Here is a 19,140-nt window from a genome sequence, read left to right on the forward strand (position 1 = left end):
GGAGGACTGGAGACTTTTACCTTTTTTTTAAAGGAACCTCAGATTCTCTGCCCGCTTGCAGGCATTGGCTCTGTTGCAATTGTTCCAATTGTGCCACTGTCATCCAACTTTGTGTATTAGATGGTACAGAGATAAGGAAAAATGGTGGTTTGAAGTTCTGGAGGATTATGAACTTTTTAGATATGTGGATTTAACAAATTACAGGGTTAGAATGGAGTACTTAAAAATAAAGTTTAAATCAGGAAAATCTCCTGTGGTGTAGTATGACTACTTTACAGTAAGGTTCTCAGTGAATAATTACCTGAGAATTAAAACAGTAGGTAATGATTTCTATCAGATTTGGGGGGGGGGGAATAAATACTAATGTGTTGCAAGGATAACTTACTATCAAGGATATATAAGTTGCTGCTTAAATATAATACTAAACCTGGATAGGTGGAAGAATTCATAATGAGTACAAAACATGCATGGGAGAGTATGGGAAAACCTGTAAGGAGGGGGAGGAATCACATAGGTTCTGTAAGTATTTAAGAGATAATTGTTATATAAGATAGTGGCATGCTGGCATATAACACCAACAATAAGAAATAAGAAAGTGATTGCTGGAAATGACAAATCAGAATGGAAATTATTATATGTGGTGGGAATTGCAATGTAAAAAAAGGAAAAAGATTTAAGGTGGAATGCAGATTAGCACTAAGGAATTTGTTCCACCAGCACAAGCATTTTGCCCTCTTTCTTCCTTACACACCCTGTTCTTAGAGATTCTCCAGACCCTCCAACGTGGATTTAGGAGGGGGGCACAGGAGGAGGGGGAAAGCCACATAATTATAGATCTGGGTTTTTTCTTATTAAACGATATAGATGGGTTCCTTAATGAATCAACATAAGTAACTTGTTTCATATATGTCACTGGCAGCAGGATTATTAGATGTCAGTAGGTGAACACAAATGATGCCAACAACAAATGAATGGATTCATAAATTCTGGGATTTCTGATTTAATGGCAAAATTGACTCTCTTTACACAAACAAAAGGGGGGGGAGAGGAGACAGAATATAGCTTTTGAGTATTGTACATTCAAATGGAGCTTTTAGGGGTTTTTGAATTACTCTCTTCAAATGTAGGATTAACAAATGTCTGAAAATTTAAGATCGGTGATAAAACTTGTTGAATGTTGTGTGTGTGTGTGTGTGTGTAGATTGGGATATGTATGTGTGTAAATATAGGTGTGTAGGTATTTATAACAATGCAAATATGTACACAAATACTTAGAGGTTATAGTCACCAGTGAAGGAAATACCTGTCTCTGACCAAGCACAGGGTAGGTTTATCTTATAGTCCCCAGAATCAGTACATTTTCAAATGATGTTTATGGTTTCTCTTAAAGTGCTCAGAATTTTTAGTGAACACTGCAGAAAGTGGTTATATCAGAACACAAAGTATATCTTGCATATAATTGACATCATCATTGAATTCTGATACCTTCAGTGTTAATTTTCTTTTTGCATATTGTTCTGTCTACTGCTTTGTTAGACTTTTGAATATGTGCTTTAAACTGTAGTTTAATTGAGGCTTTTCATGGCAAACACGGAGGAATTGCTCCCTTATCAGAAATGTAAATTGGAGATCCTTTCTCATGGATCCTTGACTTAACTTGACCATCCATTGTGTTGTGTTGTTTTAGGGTACCATTAAGGATGCCTCACAATGTGAAATTTTCATAGGAACACAATAAACTTTCATTGAGTACCCACTAAAATGGTATCATTTGCAGCATATGCTTTAATCTGGCATGCAATGCTGAAACATGCTTCAGGGAGCCATGAGTGGCTTTAGTTCATTGACACAAGTTTCTGAGGTTTAAAAAAAAGATGTATATGCACTTCAAATGTTATGGTTATAGTGAGTAATATAATACATCTCAAATATGTATGTTAAAATTGTAATGCTTGAATCCATCCATACCCAAATGTTAAATAATTGCTTTCAAAAAACTGTATTTTTATTCAGATGTTTTGGTTTTAAAAGAGTGAAACGGGCAAAGAAGAGAGACCTATGTGCTTTTGCAAGAATTGGAAATTTCAGAGCAAAGCTGTTTACTTAATCATATTAAAACCCATGTATCACATTTTCCTCATACAGGAACTATGCAGATGGCAACTAATTTGTGTGTTTTATCTTCCCTCCCTCCCTCCCTTCCTCCCTCCTTTTTTTCTTTTCTTTTTGCATGCTGTCCCCTGTGTTGGAACTCTCTGTAGAGAGTAAGTTGGTTCAATATTTGTTGGAGCCCTAACCTTATTGCATGATTGATAATAACCTTTCCCCCCTCTACTTTACTCTTATAAAGAATGTGTGCCGAGTCCAGCTTTTGCGCTTTACAAAATCCTTGCAGTCATGCAAATTATGCTGAAATATTTTTGGATGTGCTTCTGTATACTAATTAACTGACCTTTTTGGTTTTGTACTTCTACTGTGTGTTGTGGTGGTTGGCGCATCTGAGTTTTACATCATCTAAGATCTGTTATTGCAAACGATACATCAGGGCTTTTATTTCTACTGTTCAGTTTCAGTTTCACACACAATTTTCAGGAAATATTTTCACGATGCAGTATTTTGCAAAAGCAGCAATAAAGTCAGAGTATTCACACTATCGATATTCACACGGTCACTCCTACTGGATGCCTGTACTTTTTAAAATATATAGAATAACCTGGTTTGCACATCATGGTAAGCCAAACTATGGTTTCTGGGGCAGCATTGATCCTCTCTAGTTTTTCTTTTATATTTCCTTGCTAAATCAAGCCAAGGTTTGCCTTACTGTGCTGTTTGAATCAGGACTGAAGGTTAAGCTACAGGTATTGGTTGGCAAGGAGAGAGTTTAAACCACAAACCAAGGTTCAGACTACACACCAAGTCAAAACTTGGCTTAACCTGGTGTGGGAATGTAATAAACCAGAGAGCAGCAAAGCAGCTGCAAGCTTCTCTCCACAAACCTGCACTTTCACTGTCCTGGTAGGCCATAGTTTGGTTACCATTATTTGCAAATAAGGCCATTAAATCTTTTCCCAAGCGAAATAATGATGAACACTGAATTCCTTCTGTACTCCAGTGCAGCTGCACTCCATGTGTGCTGTGTGAAGGGGAAATGTTGCAAGGTAGTCTGAGGCCTTGCCAAGTTGTGCACAATAAATGTAACCAAGTTGCTCATATGTCAAGAGATTACGGTTGGCAACCATTTCAACCACTTGGATCAGTTTCAACATGGTTCAACTCAGTCACTGTGTGAAGTGCAATAGTTGCTTGTTGGTTACTGCTAAAAGCAGCTACATCACCTTTAAATGTGCACCATGGTAACCATATCATCTGAAACAATGAGTTGGATCCAAACTTATTTAGATCCCATTTAAATCAGTGTGAAAAGTTAAATATAGTTGAGTTGATTCCCATTAATTCAAGTGAGAACTTATGCCAACTTAAGTGAATCTGGAACCAATCCAGTGTATTATATTAGTGCTATTTTTATTGTTAAGTATTGTATTTCTTCAAGGAGCAGAAGATACTTCTAGGAAACTAAGCTGCTTTATTTGGACCTATTTAAATAGAACACCAACACATAGTTGCTTGTATTCTGCTGCTTGTCACAGATATGGGGCTCTCTGGGTCCAAACAACCAGTGTCCTGAGCTATATTGAGCCAGTGGTGCACACCAGAGGAATAAAATCAGAAGCACCCACTTTTTAAACTAATCAGAGGTCTCGGTTTTACTTTTAGTTTAAACTCTGGCTAGTTCAGATAAGCCAGGACCAAACCAGACTTTAAGATTTTAAGTACCTATGAAGTGCCTGCTGAATCATGCCCATGGCCCATTTAGTCCAGCATCCTGTTCTCTCAGTGGCCACCCAGGTGAGCCTGTGGTTTTCAGCAACTGGTATTCAGAAGCATTGCTGCCTCCAATCATGGAAGCAGAGCATAACAACCATGGCTAGTAGCCATTTATAGCCTTAACCTGCATGAAATTGTCCAATCATTCTTGAAAGCCATCCATGTTGGTGGCCGTCGCTGCCTCATGTAGCAACATGGAATTTGCCTTTTTTCACAGCTGCCGCACACTGGTTCAGCACCTTCATCAAGCTATCCACTACAAGCCCAAGGTCTTGTTCCTGGTCATTTACCCCATGAGTGTTCAGACCCAGTTAACAGTCGATGAGTGTATATGCAGACTTACGTTTTTTGCCTTTGACATGTATTAAATTGCACTTATTGATGCATTTACCATGTTACCACCCATTCACTCAGTTTGGAAAGGTCCTTTGGGGGCTTTTCACAATCTTTTTGTTGTAGTGACCTGAAACTGTTTGATATGGTGAGCAAATATGGCTACTTCCCTGCTTACCCATAACTCTAGATTATTTATGAACAAGTTAAAATCACCAGTTCCCAGTCCTGGTCCTTGGGTGATTCCCCATTTTCTACATCTCTCCATTCAGAGAACTTTGCTCCTACTCTCTGCTTCCTGCTATTTTTTTAAAAAAATACTTTTACTGGTTTGAACTAAGTAGAGTTAGAACTTGCCAGAGTTCAGACACAAGAGAGGGCTCTGGTTGGTTTAAAATCAAAATCCATAGTTTCCAATCTCCTCTTCCTTGTGCGTGAAAGAAAAGGAAAGAAGAAAGGTCCAGATAGTTTGCCATAGCTTTTAAGTCTAAACCACAGTTTAGAGTCATGTCCAAACTAGTCCTATAACTGGGAGGATTGATGAAGAAGGCATACTCACAATATGCCCCCTGTTAAAGTTTCAATATTTTAAACTTTAGCTTGTGCTTGAATCCTGTAGATCAGGTTTGGGGAATCTATGGCATTCTGTATGCTGTTGGACTACAGTTCCCATCAGCCAGCATGCCCAGTGATCAGGGATAATGGTAGTTGTAGTCTGACAACTTCTGGAGGACCATGGATAAAATAGCCAGTGAACAGCTTTTGTGGGGACTGTTTTGAACAGAGATAGGAAATACATACTTGTGACCTATATTTGTCCCCACTGGTGAATGAATGCACAGTGGAAGCACAGACTGGATGAAATGTCTTGGCGGATCCCTTGCCCAAACTGTTTTGTCTACCCCATAGTGTCATATATTTTAATTTTTTGTTTGTTAAAGTAGACAGTCTTGTAGTGTGTTCCTTTTCGTGTGTTGTGCGGTAGGCTGTCCTGTTTGACTGTTAAATTAGTTTTCTGATCAGAAGGTGTGGCCTGCCGATTGCACTTAAAGCTTGTATTGTACCTGCAGAGAATCAAGAAATTTGAGCCTTGGAAGATTCCGTCAGATTGTGAATTGTGCAGTTTCAAAAACTATTTTAACAAAGACTTTTATAAGCAACGTGAATTAAATTTGATCATACTTGCTAAAGTACATCTTTATAAGAGAAGAAACTTGCACTCTTTTCACGTGTCACCACTGAATAGTGATCTGTATGGAAATGAGTTGTGAGTCCTGTGTTTCACTGAACTTTGAGGACTTGTCATGGCATCTTAGCTTTTTACAATTCAGTAAATCTGTTTGTGGTGTGTGCACGTTGTGTTGCATGCAACACTGAGTGGATTAACAGTCTAAAGCAGTGTTTCTCAAATGGAGGGTGGCAAGACCTCCTTCCTTGGGGATGCAAACTATACAAAGTGGCTTACTGAGTATTGGCTAAAGTGTTGTGGGGAGAAGAGCTTAGTGTGTATCTGTGTGAGAAATCGAGAGTGCAAGGTGAGGAAGTGTAATTGACGTGAGGTTGAGTTGAGTATAGCACCTATGTGGGTGGGAATGAGATAACTCATCAGGCAGCTTGGCAGATTGACCCAAAGAGGCTTCAAAATTGGAGTGAATGGGTTGAGTCAGAACACGTAGGAAGAGTTACAATTTTTTAACGTTTGAGACACACTGGTTTAAACCATTTCCACAAAACTCAATACAACAGACAACACCAAAGCAGTAGCTGGGGGCGGGCAAAGTTGCGCCAGTCATCACAGCATTTCTTTTCCCAGTGTTACTGCATGAAGTACTAATTTTCTGAATTGCTTAAATACTCTTGAATCACAGATTCTGATGAAAGGCAGACAGAATGTTTTCCCGCTTGGCTGTGAATCATTGCCTCTTTCTGCTTCTGTGTGTGTTACTACATTCTTTTGTGAGTTCAACACAGGCAAGCGTCAACTCCTTTTCTTCCCTACTCTTTTCTTCTTTCCCTTTGTCCTTTCTTCTGCCCCCTCCAGGTGTTCAGCATGTTTTTGGAAACTTTAGTTGACTTCATTCAAGTCCATAAAGAAGATCTGCAGGACTGGCTATTTGTCTTGCTGACACAGCTGTTGAAAAAAATGGGTGCTGACTTGTTGGGGTCCGTGCAAGCGAAAGTTCAAAAGGCACTTGATGTGACAAGGTAATGAATGCTTGACTTTGTGGAAATATTTCCTGGAAGAGGGGCGGTACTGTATTTTTCGCTCTATAAGATGCACCAGACCACAAGACGCACCTAGTTTTGGGAGGAGGAAAACAAGAAAAAAATATTCTGAATCTCAGAAGCCAGAACAGCAAGAGGGATCACTGCGCAGTGAAAGCAGCAATCCCTCTTGCTGTTCTGGAATCTGGGATAGCTGCGCAGCCTGCATTCGCTCCATAAGACGCACACACATTTCCCCTTACTTTTTAGGAGGAAAAAAGTGAGTCTTATAGAGCAAAAAATACGATATATTCTGCATCTTTGTATCAGTAGTACCTCTTGCATTCTTAAGAATGCTTATCTTCCCAGATACAAATCAAATGAATGTTTAGCACCATAAGTAAAAAAGATTAGAATTCAATGATATGTCAGTATGTTCCCATATTCACTACATGATTCTGGAAGAATAGTAGCACGTATAATTGAACTAAGCATGCATAGAAGATTGTACCTGGTGATATCTTAAAAGAGCAGGGATTCCCAAAAACCTCATCCTTCTTCCTTAAGAGTCTGAGCTTTTCATGTCACCAACCTGAAGAACCTTGTCTCGGAGAAGGACTCATAAGTAGGACTCTGTTCCTTCTCAGTTGCTAGATGACACCCCTGATAGGGCCAGCAACTGACCGTATGGTGGAACTCTTCCAATACCTGGCCATCAGTATGAGGGAGTTTGGTGCCACAATGACACTAGGGGGGGAAAAATCAACGCTACCGCAGTACCTCAAGGACCGCCTCTTTCCATATGAACCTACCCGGACCCTGAGATCATCTTCTGAGGCCCTTCTTCATGTGCCTCCTCAAGAGGTTCGGAGGGTGGCAGCACGAGAATAGGCCTTCTCTGCAGTGGCTCCCCATTTGTGGAATGCTCTCCCCAGGGAAGTTCGCCTGGCACCTTCATTATACACCTTTGGGCACCAGGCAAAAGCATTCCTTTTTAACCAGGCCTTTTTGTTGATCCAATTTACACCCTGTGCCCTTTTAAAATGTGTTTTGCTGTTTTTATTTTTATTAGGTATTTTGTGGTTTTATATCTTGATTTTATTCTGTGAACTGCCCTGAGACTATAGGGTGGTATATAAATTCTAACAACAACAATAGCTGAGCCATAGGGGCAACCAAAATAAATAATTCACAAACCAGGAAAGAAGGCTGTTACTGGAATAAAGAGAGAGACAATAAGTTAAAAAGCAAAAATGAAAACATCCCATGAAGTGATTCATGGAAGGTATTCAAGCCAAGAGCAAAGTGGTAGTTAAATATGAACTCAGGGCTTTTTTTCACCTGGAACTCGTGGGAACTGAGTTCTGGCACCTTTTTCGGCTGGGGCTGTGCAACATGATGATCAGGTTGCCGCGGCGATTGTGGTACCCCTAAAAAGCTCAACAACTTTTGATGGGCACACAGCTCAGCAAGATCCTCCACCCCTTTTTCTAGAAGAAAAGCCCTGTACGAACTGATTGGGAAAGTAGGAGCCATACTCCTTGATAAGTGCACATAAAGGTTGGTGTAGGGTACCTACCAAAACTCTGGTATAGCTTGAGAAGCTTCCCAAAGGAGGCTTGGATGAGAAATTAAAGAACTACAGTACAAGTAAACAAGCTGCTCACACGAGCAGCCAACCACTAATACATCTGATCCTTTTTTTCAACCAGTAACAGCTCAGTCTTCCTGCGTGGGCACCAGATATATTTTGGGCAAAGCTACCTGCAGTATTTTCTGTTCTCTCCCTTTTTCATTCTGTCTTTCCACAGTCCCTTTAACAAACTGTTCTTTAACCCATAACGCTGGATCAATTCATTTTTGCAGGGAATCTTTCCCCAATGAGCTCCAGTTCAATATTTTAATGAGATTTACTGTTGATCAGACTCAGACACCCAGCTTGAAGGTAAGAACGTGCAAAGTTTTCAAAAACAAATGAGTTCAGTGCAAATTTCATTTATTAATATTTGCATATTTGTTGCATTCTGTGTTGCTGGTTTTCAAATAGTGGGTTTTGTTTTTATAAAATTTCAGACAGTCAAGCCAGCACTGCAAGACCAGCTTCGCTCTTTTTGGAGCTCCAAGGTTTTTGTCTGCATTATTGTCTTTTTAACCTACTATGTGTAAATTTACATTTTAAAAACGTTTACTTGTATGCATCCATATGCAGCTACTAACATTTGCAAGGAATTCTGAGCATGCTTTCCAATTTGAGATCAAGCGTTATGCTTTCGTTAAAACGTTTGACAGTAAACTTTACAAGAAAACACAACAAGAACAACAAAACGAAGTATGGCTGCCTAACACCAAGCTGGTTATGCAAACTCACTCTATCAAGTCTGTTCTAATTTTATGTTTGTGATTTCCCAATCCTCATTTTACAGATTTAGTGGCTCTCACAACTGAATTTATTCCTAAGCTTCTTGAAGTCCTGCTATATTTTGCATAGTCAAAATTAAAGAAACGGACCTTTATTTTTAAACAAGTTCTTATTGCGAACATTAGCTGGAAAGAAGTAATGCATTGGAATATATAAAAGACAGACTACTTTCCTGCAAATGTGTAGTCGTCCAAACTGTAGCTTTGGTATAAATGCAACAAATACTAAGAATTTAAACTGAGGCAATTTGGGAAAATAACAAGCATATATACAACCAGTATTTTTTCCTCTATCCTGCACGCAGTAATTGTACACGGTCTGTTAAGAGCTTTTCACAAGACGGCACTTATTTATTCTTGAACACGGTGCTGAAGTCACACAGCTAAAATTCTCCGTTTGTCTAAAGTACAGCAGAATTTTATTGTACGTGATAAAGAGAGTTTGAGTTTAATTATATCGGTTAGTGGGAATCTTCTGACCTTGATTTTGCAATAGTTTTTGAGATTTAAATGTAGGACTGCTTTGCTGAGAATGTGAATTTCTCTAGTTGCTCAATGATACCAATCCTTGTCCCTTTTAATCGCAAATGGTACCTATTGTCGGTTTGCAAGCCCCCCCTCCACAGAGGCTGGCCCCTCTCACTGTCCTCGGAGCTTGCATACCGGTAACCTCCTCTGGCTGACATCCAGACACACCAGGAAGATTTTGATAGGCGACATTTTCCCAAGATTGGGTAAAATGCACACACCCCTTTTCCTGCTTCTTCCCTAGCAGGGAAAAGACAGACAGAAACGTCTATTTACATTATGTTTATTTCTGTCTACAGCACTAGAGAAAAACACAACCTTTCAGTTCAGTTCTTCTAGCAAGTCTGACAAACTTCCTGAACATGCGCACACGGAAGGTTTCAGATTACACTCTTCACAGAGACTTTTCCAGCCTGTGAACTTCCTGGGAAATTCTTCTTTCCCACAGATAGGCGCATCATGTGATGTCAACAATCTGGCTGTCGGCAGCTGCGATGTTTCCATATACTGACACCTATAGGATTTTGAGAAGGTGTATGGAATTACTATAGGCAGGGGGGCATTATGTGTGCGTTTATGAACACCTATTTCTGAACATAGGAAACACCAGAGCTAGAAAAATTTACTTGGCAGGATTTCTGTTGATGGAGAGAGGATAGTACTGCTTCAATAGCTGCCAAACTTGGGTGTGAGTGGGAAAGTACTGAATCTGAACTTATATTCGATTCCTGAATTAAGGAACGCGGTAGTGTAAGGCCCCAGGTCCTTCATAATACACTTCAGTACAGAATAACATGGATTGCTGGGTAGGGAGCAACAAGAGGAAGGTAGAAATAAGGTCATCCCTCCTTGCTCTGTTTAGCAGATATGAACCTGATGTTAGACCATTCACCGTTTGCTTTTTGTGAACTACAGATGATGCTGATGCCTTTGTCAACCTCTGATATTTATTGTAAAGGGGGTCACATGATGTTGAATATAGAAGGATTAGCATCCTTCTCTAACACTTACGATGCTGACATCAATGTGGGTCACTTGTGCCGGTGCAACCTATTTTTTTAGATGAGGAGTAGTAAAAAGGAAAAGGGAGAATAGGGATAAATGAGAGAAGAGTACAGTATAGGTTCTTAAATGGCCTTTAAAAGAAGAATATTAAAAAGCAGCCCTTCTGGAACAAACCATAAGTTCATCTAGTCCAACATTCTGTTTTCAATAGTAAGACCCAGATGCCTCCATAGGTTCATAGGCTACAGCTCTCATACATGGTTTGTGTCAAGCCTATGGTATTCAGTGATATATTGCCTGCAAACATAAAGTTTTCTACTTAACTACTGATGGGCACATTCTCTCTGAATTTGTCTACCACTTTGTAAAAGTATCTAGTCTAGTAGCTGTCATGGCTGATTCCACAAGTTAATGCATTGTTTGTATGTTTACATCGGAGGACAGACTTCTAATGGAAGCAGGCAAAGTTAAGAGTCCATCAATGTTGGACATCACTCTAGTCAGGTGAAAAACCAGCACGTACAAGTTGTGCTCTGCCTTCAAGAAGTGGTGCTACCAGTCCGTTACTTGTATCTTATAATTCTGGCATGCCAGATTTTGCTGCCACCTAGAAGGCCCTCTCCCTGGTGGTTACTTGCTGTGCTTTGTTTGGGGGGAGGGCACATTGAAAAGGGCCTCTGAAGATTACCTAAAGGTCCAAGTATATAGGAGTATATATAGGAGTAGGTTATCATTCAAGTAGCCTGTTCCAAGCCATTTAAAGCTTTAGAGATTAAAAGGAGCACATTGAATTGGGCCAAAGCATCAATTGGAATCCAGATCACATGGCAAAACACCAGCACAATATGATTAAAAAGGCCCGTCTCAGTTAACGGTCTCGACTGGAAATTGAAATTTCCAGATGGTTTTGAAAGGTGGCCTCATATACAACACATTACAGCAACCTTCACAAACCTGGTAGCCTCCTGATATTTTGGACTACAGCTGTCAGCATAGACACAACAGGGAGCTCATTAGAGTATGGATAATTTTAGTGAGACTTTCTTCATGTCGATTTCTCATCTGAGAGGCCACCTGTGTCACCACTGAACCTATGAGTACCCATAAAATGCAAATTTGATCCTCCTCCTGAATAGGTTAAATACCATTAAACAGTGGCATAGTGTGGGGTTTGGGCGCCTGCGGTGCTGACATGTTCCTGGATGGGACTCACACGCCAGGAACGAGTCGCAGAGAGAGAACAGAGCCCTCTGACACCGATGCCACAGGATTTTGAGAGGGCGCAACCAGGCGCCCCCATGACAGGAGCCCTGTGAGGAGGCAAGCTGGGGCTAGGCCTTTCAGGCTTGGCTGGCACCTCTGTCGCCTAGAGAGAGAGGAGAGAACAGCTGTGTGTCAGCCAGCTGGGCTTCCCCCTGCATGGGCACCAGGCAGTCCCACTTGGCTCCAGTGAGAGGTGGAGCCTGAACTGAGTCTGTTTGTTTGCCTTCTTTGAAGCACCAGTTCTGAATACTCAGTACCTCTTCTGGATTTGATGCAAAAGGGACTGAAAGCTTGGTGTCATCAGCATATTGGCAATACTTTAGCCACTGGATGACCTCACCCAGTGTTTTATAGATGTTAAACAACATGGGGGATGGACTGTACCATATTTTCCCGTGTATTAGATGAGGTTTTTTTCTTTAAAAAATAAGTTATAAATTTGGGGTCGTCTTATACTTGGATAGTTTATTGGGGGGACGGTTGAATGGTTGCAGCCATGATCTGGAGATTGTCAGTGGTGATTGGCCGAGTGAGTGTTGGGTGTGGCAATGGCTGCCGCTGCTGCAATTGGGCGGGCGATGGGAGGGTGTTGGTGGCGAGTGGGCACACAATTGGTGGGTGAGTGATTTTCATCAATTCCCCCCAAAAAGCTTAACAACTCTAGGTAATCTCCCCCATTTTCTTAATTTGAAGTCCCCCAAAATAGGGGGCATCTTATATGCGGGGGCGTGTAATGTCCAATATCCCCCTCAGACCACCTGTCCAGAAAGATACAATTGTCAATGGAATTAAGAAACACAGAGGCCACAGAGAATCAACAGGGATTTGCTTCCCTTTCTTTATTTGGCCACAAATCATCGTGACCATGGTAATCTGACAAGAAATGGGACTACAATGCTCACAGGTCTCTTCTTGGTGTTCCTGAAGCCTTGAGAGTCAGTTCCCCCTCAAGCGAACCCCATATTTGCTGTGTGGATTAGAAGCTTTGCTTCAAAGTGGTTTGCCTTGAACTATCACAAAGTTGCTGTTCAAGATACTTCTTGACATCACCTTCAAGTGTGCAGAACTATTTGCATAGACCTTTGACTAGTATAATCTTCACTGTATTTTTATATTGAAAAATTTGAAGGTGTCTTCCGCTCACAAAAATGTGGGTGAAAAACCTGAAACTAAATCCAAATATATTCAATTTGCTCAACTGTTTGATAGAACTGTAGAGCTAAACTATCATAGTACTCTGTGAACTCTTGCACAAGCTCTTGTGTAAAGGTTTGCAGGACAGTACTATTTTCTCTATTCATGGTTCTCTGGATTCAACACACTGATCTTATGCCTTTTTCTAAGCAGATTATTTCTTACAGCTTCTATCAACATAAAATGCAAAGAAAATGCATTTCTCTTTATCCTGTCAGGATACAACTGCAAGGTTGCTCCCAAGTAAAATAAATTCTCTTCCATTCTAACCTCCTCACTGATGGTTGCACTTTTCTGTACATCTATTTGATTCTCCTTTTTTTACATAGGTAAAGGTTGCAATTCTCAAATATATAGAGACACTTGCACAGCAGATGGACCCCGGAGATTTTATAAATTCAAGTGAAACTCGTCTGGCAGTATCTCGAATTATTACTTGGACAACAGAACCTAAAAGTTCAGATGTTAGGAAGGTATGTCATTTGTATGTTAGATGTGTAAAGAGGGTTTTAAAGGACTTAATTCATACCACAATATCAAGGTTTTGTAATAGTTTTTGCTACATATATTGCTTTCTATTATAAAAGTCATTAACTCCCATGTTTTTGTAAAGGAGAAGAGCTGGTTATTATATAAACAGAAGCATATGATTTTATTGCACTCAGAAATGTTCTGTAAAAAAACATATGCTTCAAAGATTTTGTTCAGATGTATATTTGCTGATGTCTTGCTTACCTAACAACTTGTCAGGGGACACAGCCATTCTGTGCTTTGCATGTTAAAGTACATATACTTTTCATACACAAAAACTAATACCTGTGTATGCAGTGCATGAATGAGTCTTACTTGCAAATAGAAAGAGGTGCAAGTCCTTTCCACATAATCATTTACGTTACTGATGTGACTTTCAGAATCAACTGGATACCAGGGCATGACCCAGACTTTGGGTATGATATAGATCACCTGAGGACAGGGAAGCAGGCCAGTCACAGTAGCACCCAGCACACCAAAGCAAACTTCAAAGGAAGCACATGCATTCCCTTTTTAATTGTGTCCCTCACTAGGTGCATATCTGTGCAACAGGAAAGACCACAGCAATAGTGTCAGTTCCTTTCACCTCCCCGGTTCAGTTGCCTTAGCACTGAGCATAGGCATCTTTCATAGGTTGTTCGAGTTAGGACTGCATTGCACATGCGTCAAAGAGAGATGTTCCATACTGGTGGTGATGAAAGCCAGTCGTAAAGCTTGAGCCATATTGTGCACCCACCGGTCATATTCCAGAGGCTGGAAGTGACTTGTTAGGCAGACAGAACCTGGATTTCCTGTCTTGAAATAGAACATTGGTAACTGGATCCAGGGTTATGCATTTCAATACGTTTATGGTTGAAATTTTTACTCTAATTAGATACTGTAAAAGATCCTGGGTTCTTAGTGATAAAAAGGGCAGCTTAACAATTGAATGGATGAATAAAACATAGACTGGTCATTCCCTGACTTTGTCCCCAAATGGATCTACTCTCCCATGGACATGAATTAGTATGAAGCCGGTACACAGCTCTGTTCCTTTGATTCCCTGACCCCATTTGAGAAGGACCTGGTTTTGTATATAAATGACAGATTTATTGAGCTGGGAAAATTAGTAGTTCTTGACACTTGAAACCTATTTGTCTTAAGGCTAGCCAATTTATTTTAATATGATATGCTCTTTTCCCCCTAGGCTGCACAGTCAGTATTGATTTCTCTCTTTGAGCTCAATACCCCGGAGTTTACAATGTTGTTGGGTGCTTTACCAAAAACTTTTCAGGATGGTGCCACAAAGCTGCTTCACAATCACCTCCGGAATACAGGAAATGGTGGCCAGGTATTTTCAGGTTTTTACATTATTCCCCATTAAAAAACTTAAAGGTATAATGATTCTAATGAAGATTAAAGACGTGGTTGTCAACGGTCAAAAGTATCATTTGATAGCACAGGGGTGGGTGTTGAAATTGCCTTACTGGTTAAACTTGTCAGCTGGATTTTTCTCAAGCTTGCTAATATAAATATTGTTAAATCTACTTTTCTAAATTAAATGCTGAACCATAGAATTAAGTGTCTTAATGGAAAATATCTTGTTCCATTAAAGGGGTCCATGGGAAGCCCTTTAACAAGGCCTGTTCCTCGCTCACCAGCTAGTTGGTCTAGCCCCATCACTTCCCCAACCAATACATCCCAAAATACTTTGTCACCAAGGTAAGAGACAAAATTATATCTTCTTCCACTAATTTACTGTTCACAAAATGAGTTTTTTAACAAATAGAAAATTGATTAAAAGCCTTTAAGTGCAATAACATGTTGAATTTAATGAGACAGGCAGGAATAGTCAATATCCTAATAGTCTGCCTCTCCTTATCCTTTGTAATCCCCACAGTGTGTGAGAGAATCCTCTCCTCCTTACTTAACACTGCATGCTCTCACATCATTTCAGATGTTCTGTGTCATGAAGTGGCTGGACACAGAGGACTGGTAGGAGGCACCAGCTGGGGAAAACCCAAGGGAATAAGGCTTTGAGCCCAGGGAGTGGTAGTGGGACAATGATAAGTTGCCAGAGGGATAAGCCTGGGAGGAGGTGTCAGAAACTGAAGAGGTAACAGGGTTTAGTGAGCGGGAAGAGTCTGTGGCAGAGAGAAGTGCAAGAGCAGAAGCAGGAGAGAAGGTTGGCTAAGAAGCAGAGATGAGTCAGGCTGGTGAAGAAGCCAGGGTGGCTCCCCCTCCTGCTGTGACCAGCTCCCCTCCCCACTGGTCTCCCAGGACCAGGAGAAGTATGAAGTGGGAGGAGCAAAGGTAGGCATGCCAGCGCAGTCTCAGATTACTTGGGAAAGACCTGGGAGCTACCGAGAAGAGTTGCTGTGCTCATTAGGCCTGGCACTCCTGAGCAGACCTTGTTTCTTCTACCTTCCGTGTGATTTCTTGCTGGCTCGCTCCTGACACTTTGCTGCTCTTTAGGGATGGGCCATGGCTCAGTGGTAGAACAGGTACTTCAACTGTTTAAAGTCTCGTGTCCAATCAAAGGATGAAATAGCAGTGCCTGGGGATCTGCTGTCAGTCAGTTGGACAAAATGTACAAACAGTCTGCTCTGGCACTAGGCAACTTGCTGTCTTCCAATAGTTCTCACTTGAGAATTCATGCAGAGGAACACCAGTAGAGGACTCTGTCATTCAAGTTAAAAGGAAAAAAAACCTGTCTTTTTCATTCTACAGTGCATTTGATTATGACACAGAAAATATGAATTCAGAAGACATTTATAGTTCTCTTCGTGGGGTGACTGAAGCAATTCAGAACTTTAGCTTCCGCAGTCAAGAAGATATGAATGAGCCCATGAAACGGGATCCCAAAAAAGAGGATGGCGATTCAGTGAGTATTTCGGTTAGGGGGTGAAATTAAAAAAAGTAACCGTGGGGAAGTTCTACAGATCAGTTTGGTTTAGAAGCTTTACTGTGGGTATAAATGCTTAATTTCTGGATGCCAAATTGTTATGCTAAGTGGTGATATTTTAAAAGCCACATAAAAAATAGCTAAACTTTCAAGATTGCTAGTAAAATACTCAAGAATGTTTGCCTGATATTTATGTACTACTAAAACAGATGTCTTAATCTGCCGATTGTGTTAATGTGCTTTTGTACATCTGTTTGTCTCTTTCTTTCTTTCTTTCTTTCTTTCTTTCTTTCTTTCTTTCTTTCTTTCTTTCTTTCTTAGATTTGCAGTGGGTCTGGAATAGTGGATCTGCGAGCAGGAGGTGGTGCCACTGATACAGGCCGAACAGCTCTTGACAACAAAACCTCATTGCTTAACACAATGCCGTCTCATTCTTCCCCACGATCACGTGATTATAACCCATACAATTACTCAGATAGTGTTGGTTCATTTAACAAATCAGCTTTAAAAGAGGCCATGTTTGATGATGATGCAGAACAGTTTCCTGATGGTAAATCTAGTGTTTTGCTAACAGCATTGGGGAAACGGTATATGGAAGGAACTGTGTGGGTAAAAACAAAGAATTGTTCTTTCATCCAAGTAACATGCAAAAACAGCAACCTTGGGGGAAAAATACTTCTAGCAGGCTTCTTGAGCTTGAGTGAAAACTTGATATCCAAAACGTAGGCTTGAAAGCAACTAGATGTTGTCTTTATATGCAAGATGAGATGAGATTTAATTTTTTTAAACAGCTGTGCTGTTTCCAAATAGATTTATTTCAGCAGCTAAACATTTTACCTTAGCCTTTTTGGGATAAAGGAAACACCTGTGTCAGTGGTGTTTTACTGGCAAAATATTTCTAGTTAGAACTGTTGTGTGTATTGTCTAAACTTCAACTTTGGAAAGAAGACATACACAGCTACATTTGGCTCATTTTAAGCTTGGAATGATAGTTGCTTGGCATAGGGTTGCATTGAACACAGTACTAAGAAAGACTGTTCCATCAACACAAGCATTTCTTCTTGCCCTATGGAACAATATCCGCACCCTTCTGCCCTGCCTCTGTCCTGGGGGTTTTCCTGCCCCTCGTGAGCAGATTTGGGGAGACTGGGAGGGAGGGAGGGGGTTCTTGTTGCACAAACGGGGATCATTGTGCTGGCTTCCACTAGTGCAGTAATTTAGTTGAATACAGCCCATACATCCCTTCATTCCTGATTTCTTAATGTGATATTACTACTTTTCCCTGTTCTTACTCCCCTTCATTTTTGCCTATGCTTTTTATTCATTTATTTGTGTGCTTGTTAGTTTAGAGCAGGGTTTCCTGAAGCCAAAATTGGGTCTCCATCTCTTTTTGAACTACCGTTCCCATCATCCTTGATCACTGGCCCTGCTAGCTAGGGATGATGGGAGTTGTAGTCCAAAAACAGCTGGAAACCTAAGTGTGGGAAACCCTGGTTTGGAGTATTTTAATGCTGCTCTTCAGTCGAATGGGCTTCCAGGGCTACATATAAAGTAGACCAGTGTTTCCCAACCTTGTGCCTCCAGCTGTTTTTGAACTACAATTCCCATCATCCCTGACCACTGGTCTTGCTAGCTAGGGATGATGGGAGTTGTAGGCCAAAAACATCTGGAGGCACAAGGTTGGGAAACACTGAAGTAGACAATTCCTCTCTTTAGAGATGGGGAGGAAGGAGGGGGAAAAGAAACAGGTTCCAGATCTTAAACGTTATTAGCAGTGCTCAGCTGGGGTACGAGCAGTTCAGATAGCCTGATGGATCGGCCAGATGAGGAACAGCAGTCTCTCAGCATAGTTGATAGAAGCAGCCCTGCTCTCCTTCTCTGCAAAGCAGCCTGATAGCATGGTTGCTTCTATGTGATGGTTGAGGGAGAGCCACCATCAGATCATCTCTCAGAATAACTGGATGGAATAACTGCTTCACTTCCACCAGTTAGTGGCAATTTTTGTGTCACGTGTAGCTGAGTTGAGTTATTATTGCACCATAACTGGCTCTAGGGAAGGAAGTGATTCCGACTCTAATCTCTGGCAGTATTTCTTCAAAGAACCAGGCTCCTAGTAAGTAAATTGAGAAGAGGTCCCCCAGTCTCTAGGTCACTCTCTGGCACAAAAGTAGTAGAGGGATTTAGCAGAAATAAAATCCTCCAATCTCCAGGTTATGCATCAAATCAAATAAAATGAGTGTTGATTGCCTCTTAGAGTGCTTGTTTGCTGTAAATGTATGGTCTGAGATGTACATCAAATGCTAAAAATAGGAGTTCTTTTTAATAATTTTTCATTTTCCTTTTGTCACAGAACATCCACTGGACCATTCTGACCTGGTTGCAGAATTGCTGAAGGAACTGTCAAATCACAATGAGAGAGTAGAAGAACGGAAAGCTGCTCTCTACGAGCTAATGAAATTGACCCAAGAAGAGTCTTTCGGTGTTTGGGATGAGCACTTCAAAACAATTCTGCTTTTATTACTTGAAACCCTTGGGGACAAAGAGGTAAAGTTTTAACTTAGGGAAAGCCAAAACCGTTTATATGTCTGCTTTACTTTCCTGAGACGTAATTGGATTTGGGGCAAACCTGATACACATATTCCCCTTTGAGAATGTCAGGATTACTGAAGCTTTGCCCTGGTAGGACATTGAGCAGTGCATCCCAGGCAGTGTTGTTCAGTGTTGTTGTTCAGTATTTTTCTTAAAATACCAAAATTGATAATCAGTACCTGCCTGGCAGGGAGAGGATATGTCACAGGCTGCAGTAGAAGCTAAGGTCCCTTAAGCAGTTATATCTTGCAAGTGTAGCCTGTATTGCACTTGCAATAATAATAATATAATAATAATAATAATTT

General features: G+C 40.7%; 1 protein-coding gene across 30 annotated transcripts in view; it reads left to right on the top strand.

Annotated features, from left to right (window-relative positions):
• Window positions 1-19,140, top strand: part of CLASP2 (cytoplasmic linker associated protein 2) — a 122,304-nt gene that overhangs the window by 99,498 nt on the left and 3,666 nt on the right. For 16 of the 30 annotated variants that reach the window (XM_081930981.1, XM_081931003.1, XM_081931010.1 and 13 more), the window contains 9 exons: window positions 6,260-6,423; window positions 8,290-8,368; window positions 8,497-8,547; window positions 13,161-13,304; window positions 14,549-14,692; window positions 14,957-15,063; window positions 16,072-16,225; window positions 16,568-16,796; window positions 18,597-18,790. In XM_081930981.1, coding sequence (XP_081787107.1) covers window positions 6,260-6,423; window positions 8,290-8,368; window positions 8,497-8,547; window positions 13,161-13,304; window positions 14,549-14,692; window positions 14,957-15,063; window positions 16,072-16,225; window positions 16,568-16,796; window positions 18,597-18,790 — 1,266 coding nt within the window. The remainder of the gene's footprint in view (window positions 1-6,259; window positions 6,424-8,289; window positions 8,369-8,496; window positions 8,548-13,160; window positions 13,305-14,548; window positions 14,693-14,956; window positions 15,064-16,071; window positions 16,226-16,567; window positions 16,797-18,596; window positions 18,791-19,140) is intronic. The other 14 variants (XM_081931009.1, XM_081930988.1, XM_081930989.1 and 11 more) reach the window with 2 other exon arrangements.

The sequence above is a fragment of the Podarcis melisellensis genome, assembly GCF_964234715.1.
Source record: "Podarcis melisellensis genome assembly, chromosome: 12".
In the NCBI taxonomy this organism is placed as follows: Eukaryota; Metazoa; Chordata; class Lepidosauria; order Squamata; family Lacertidae; genus Podarcis; species Podarcis melisellensis.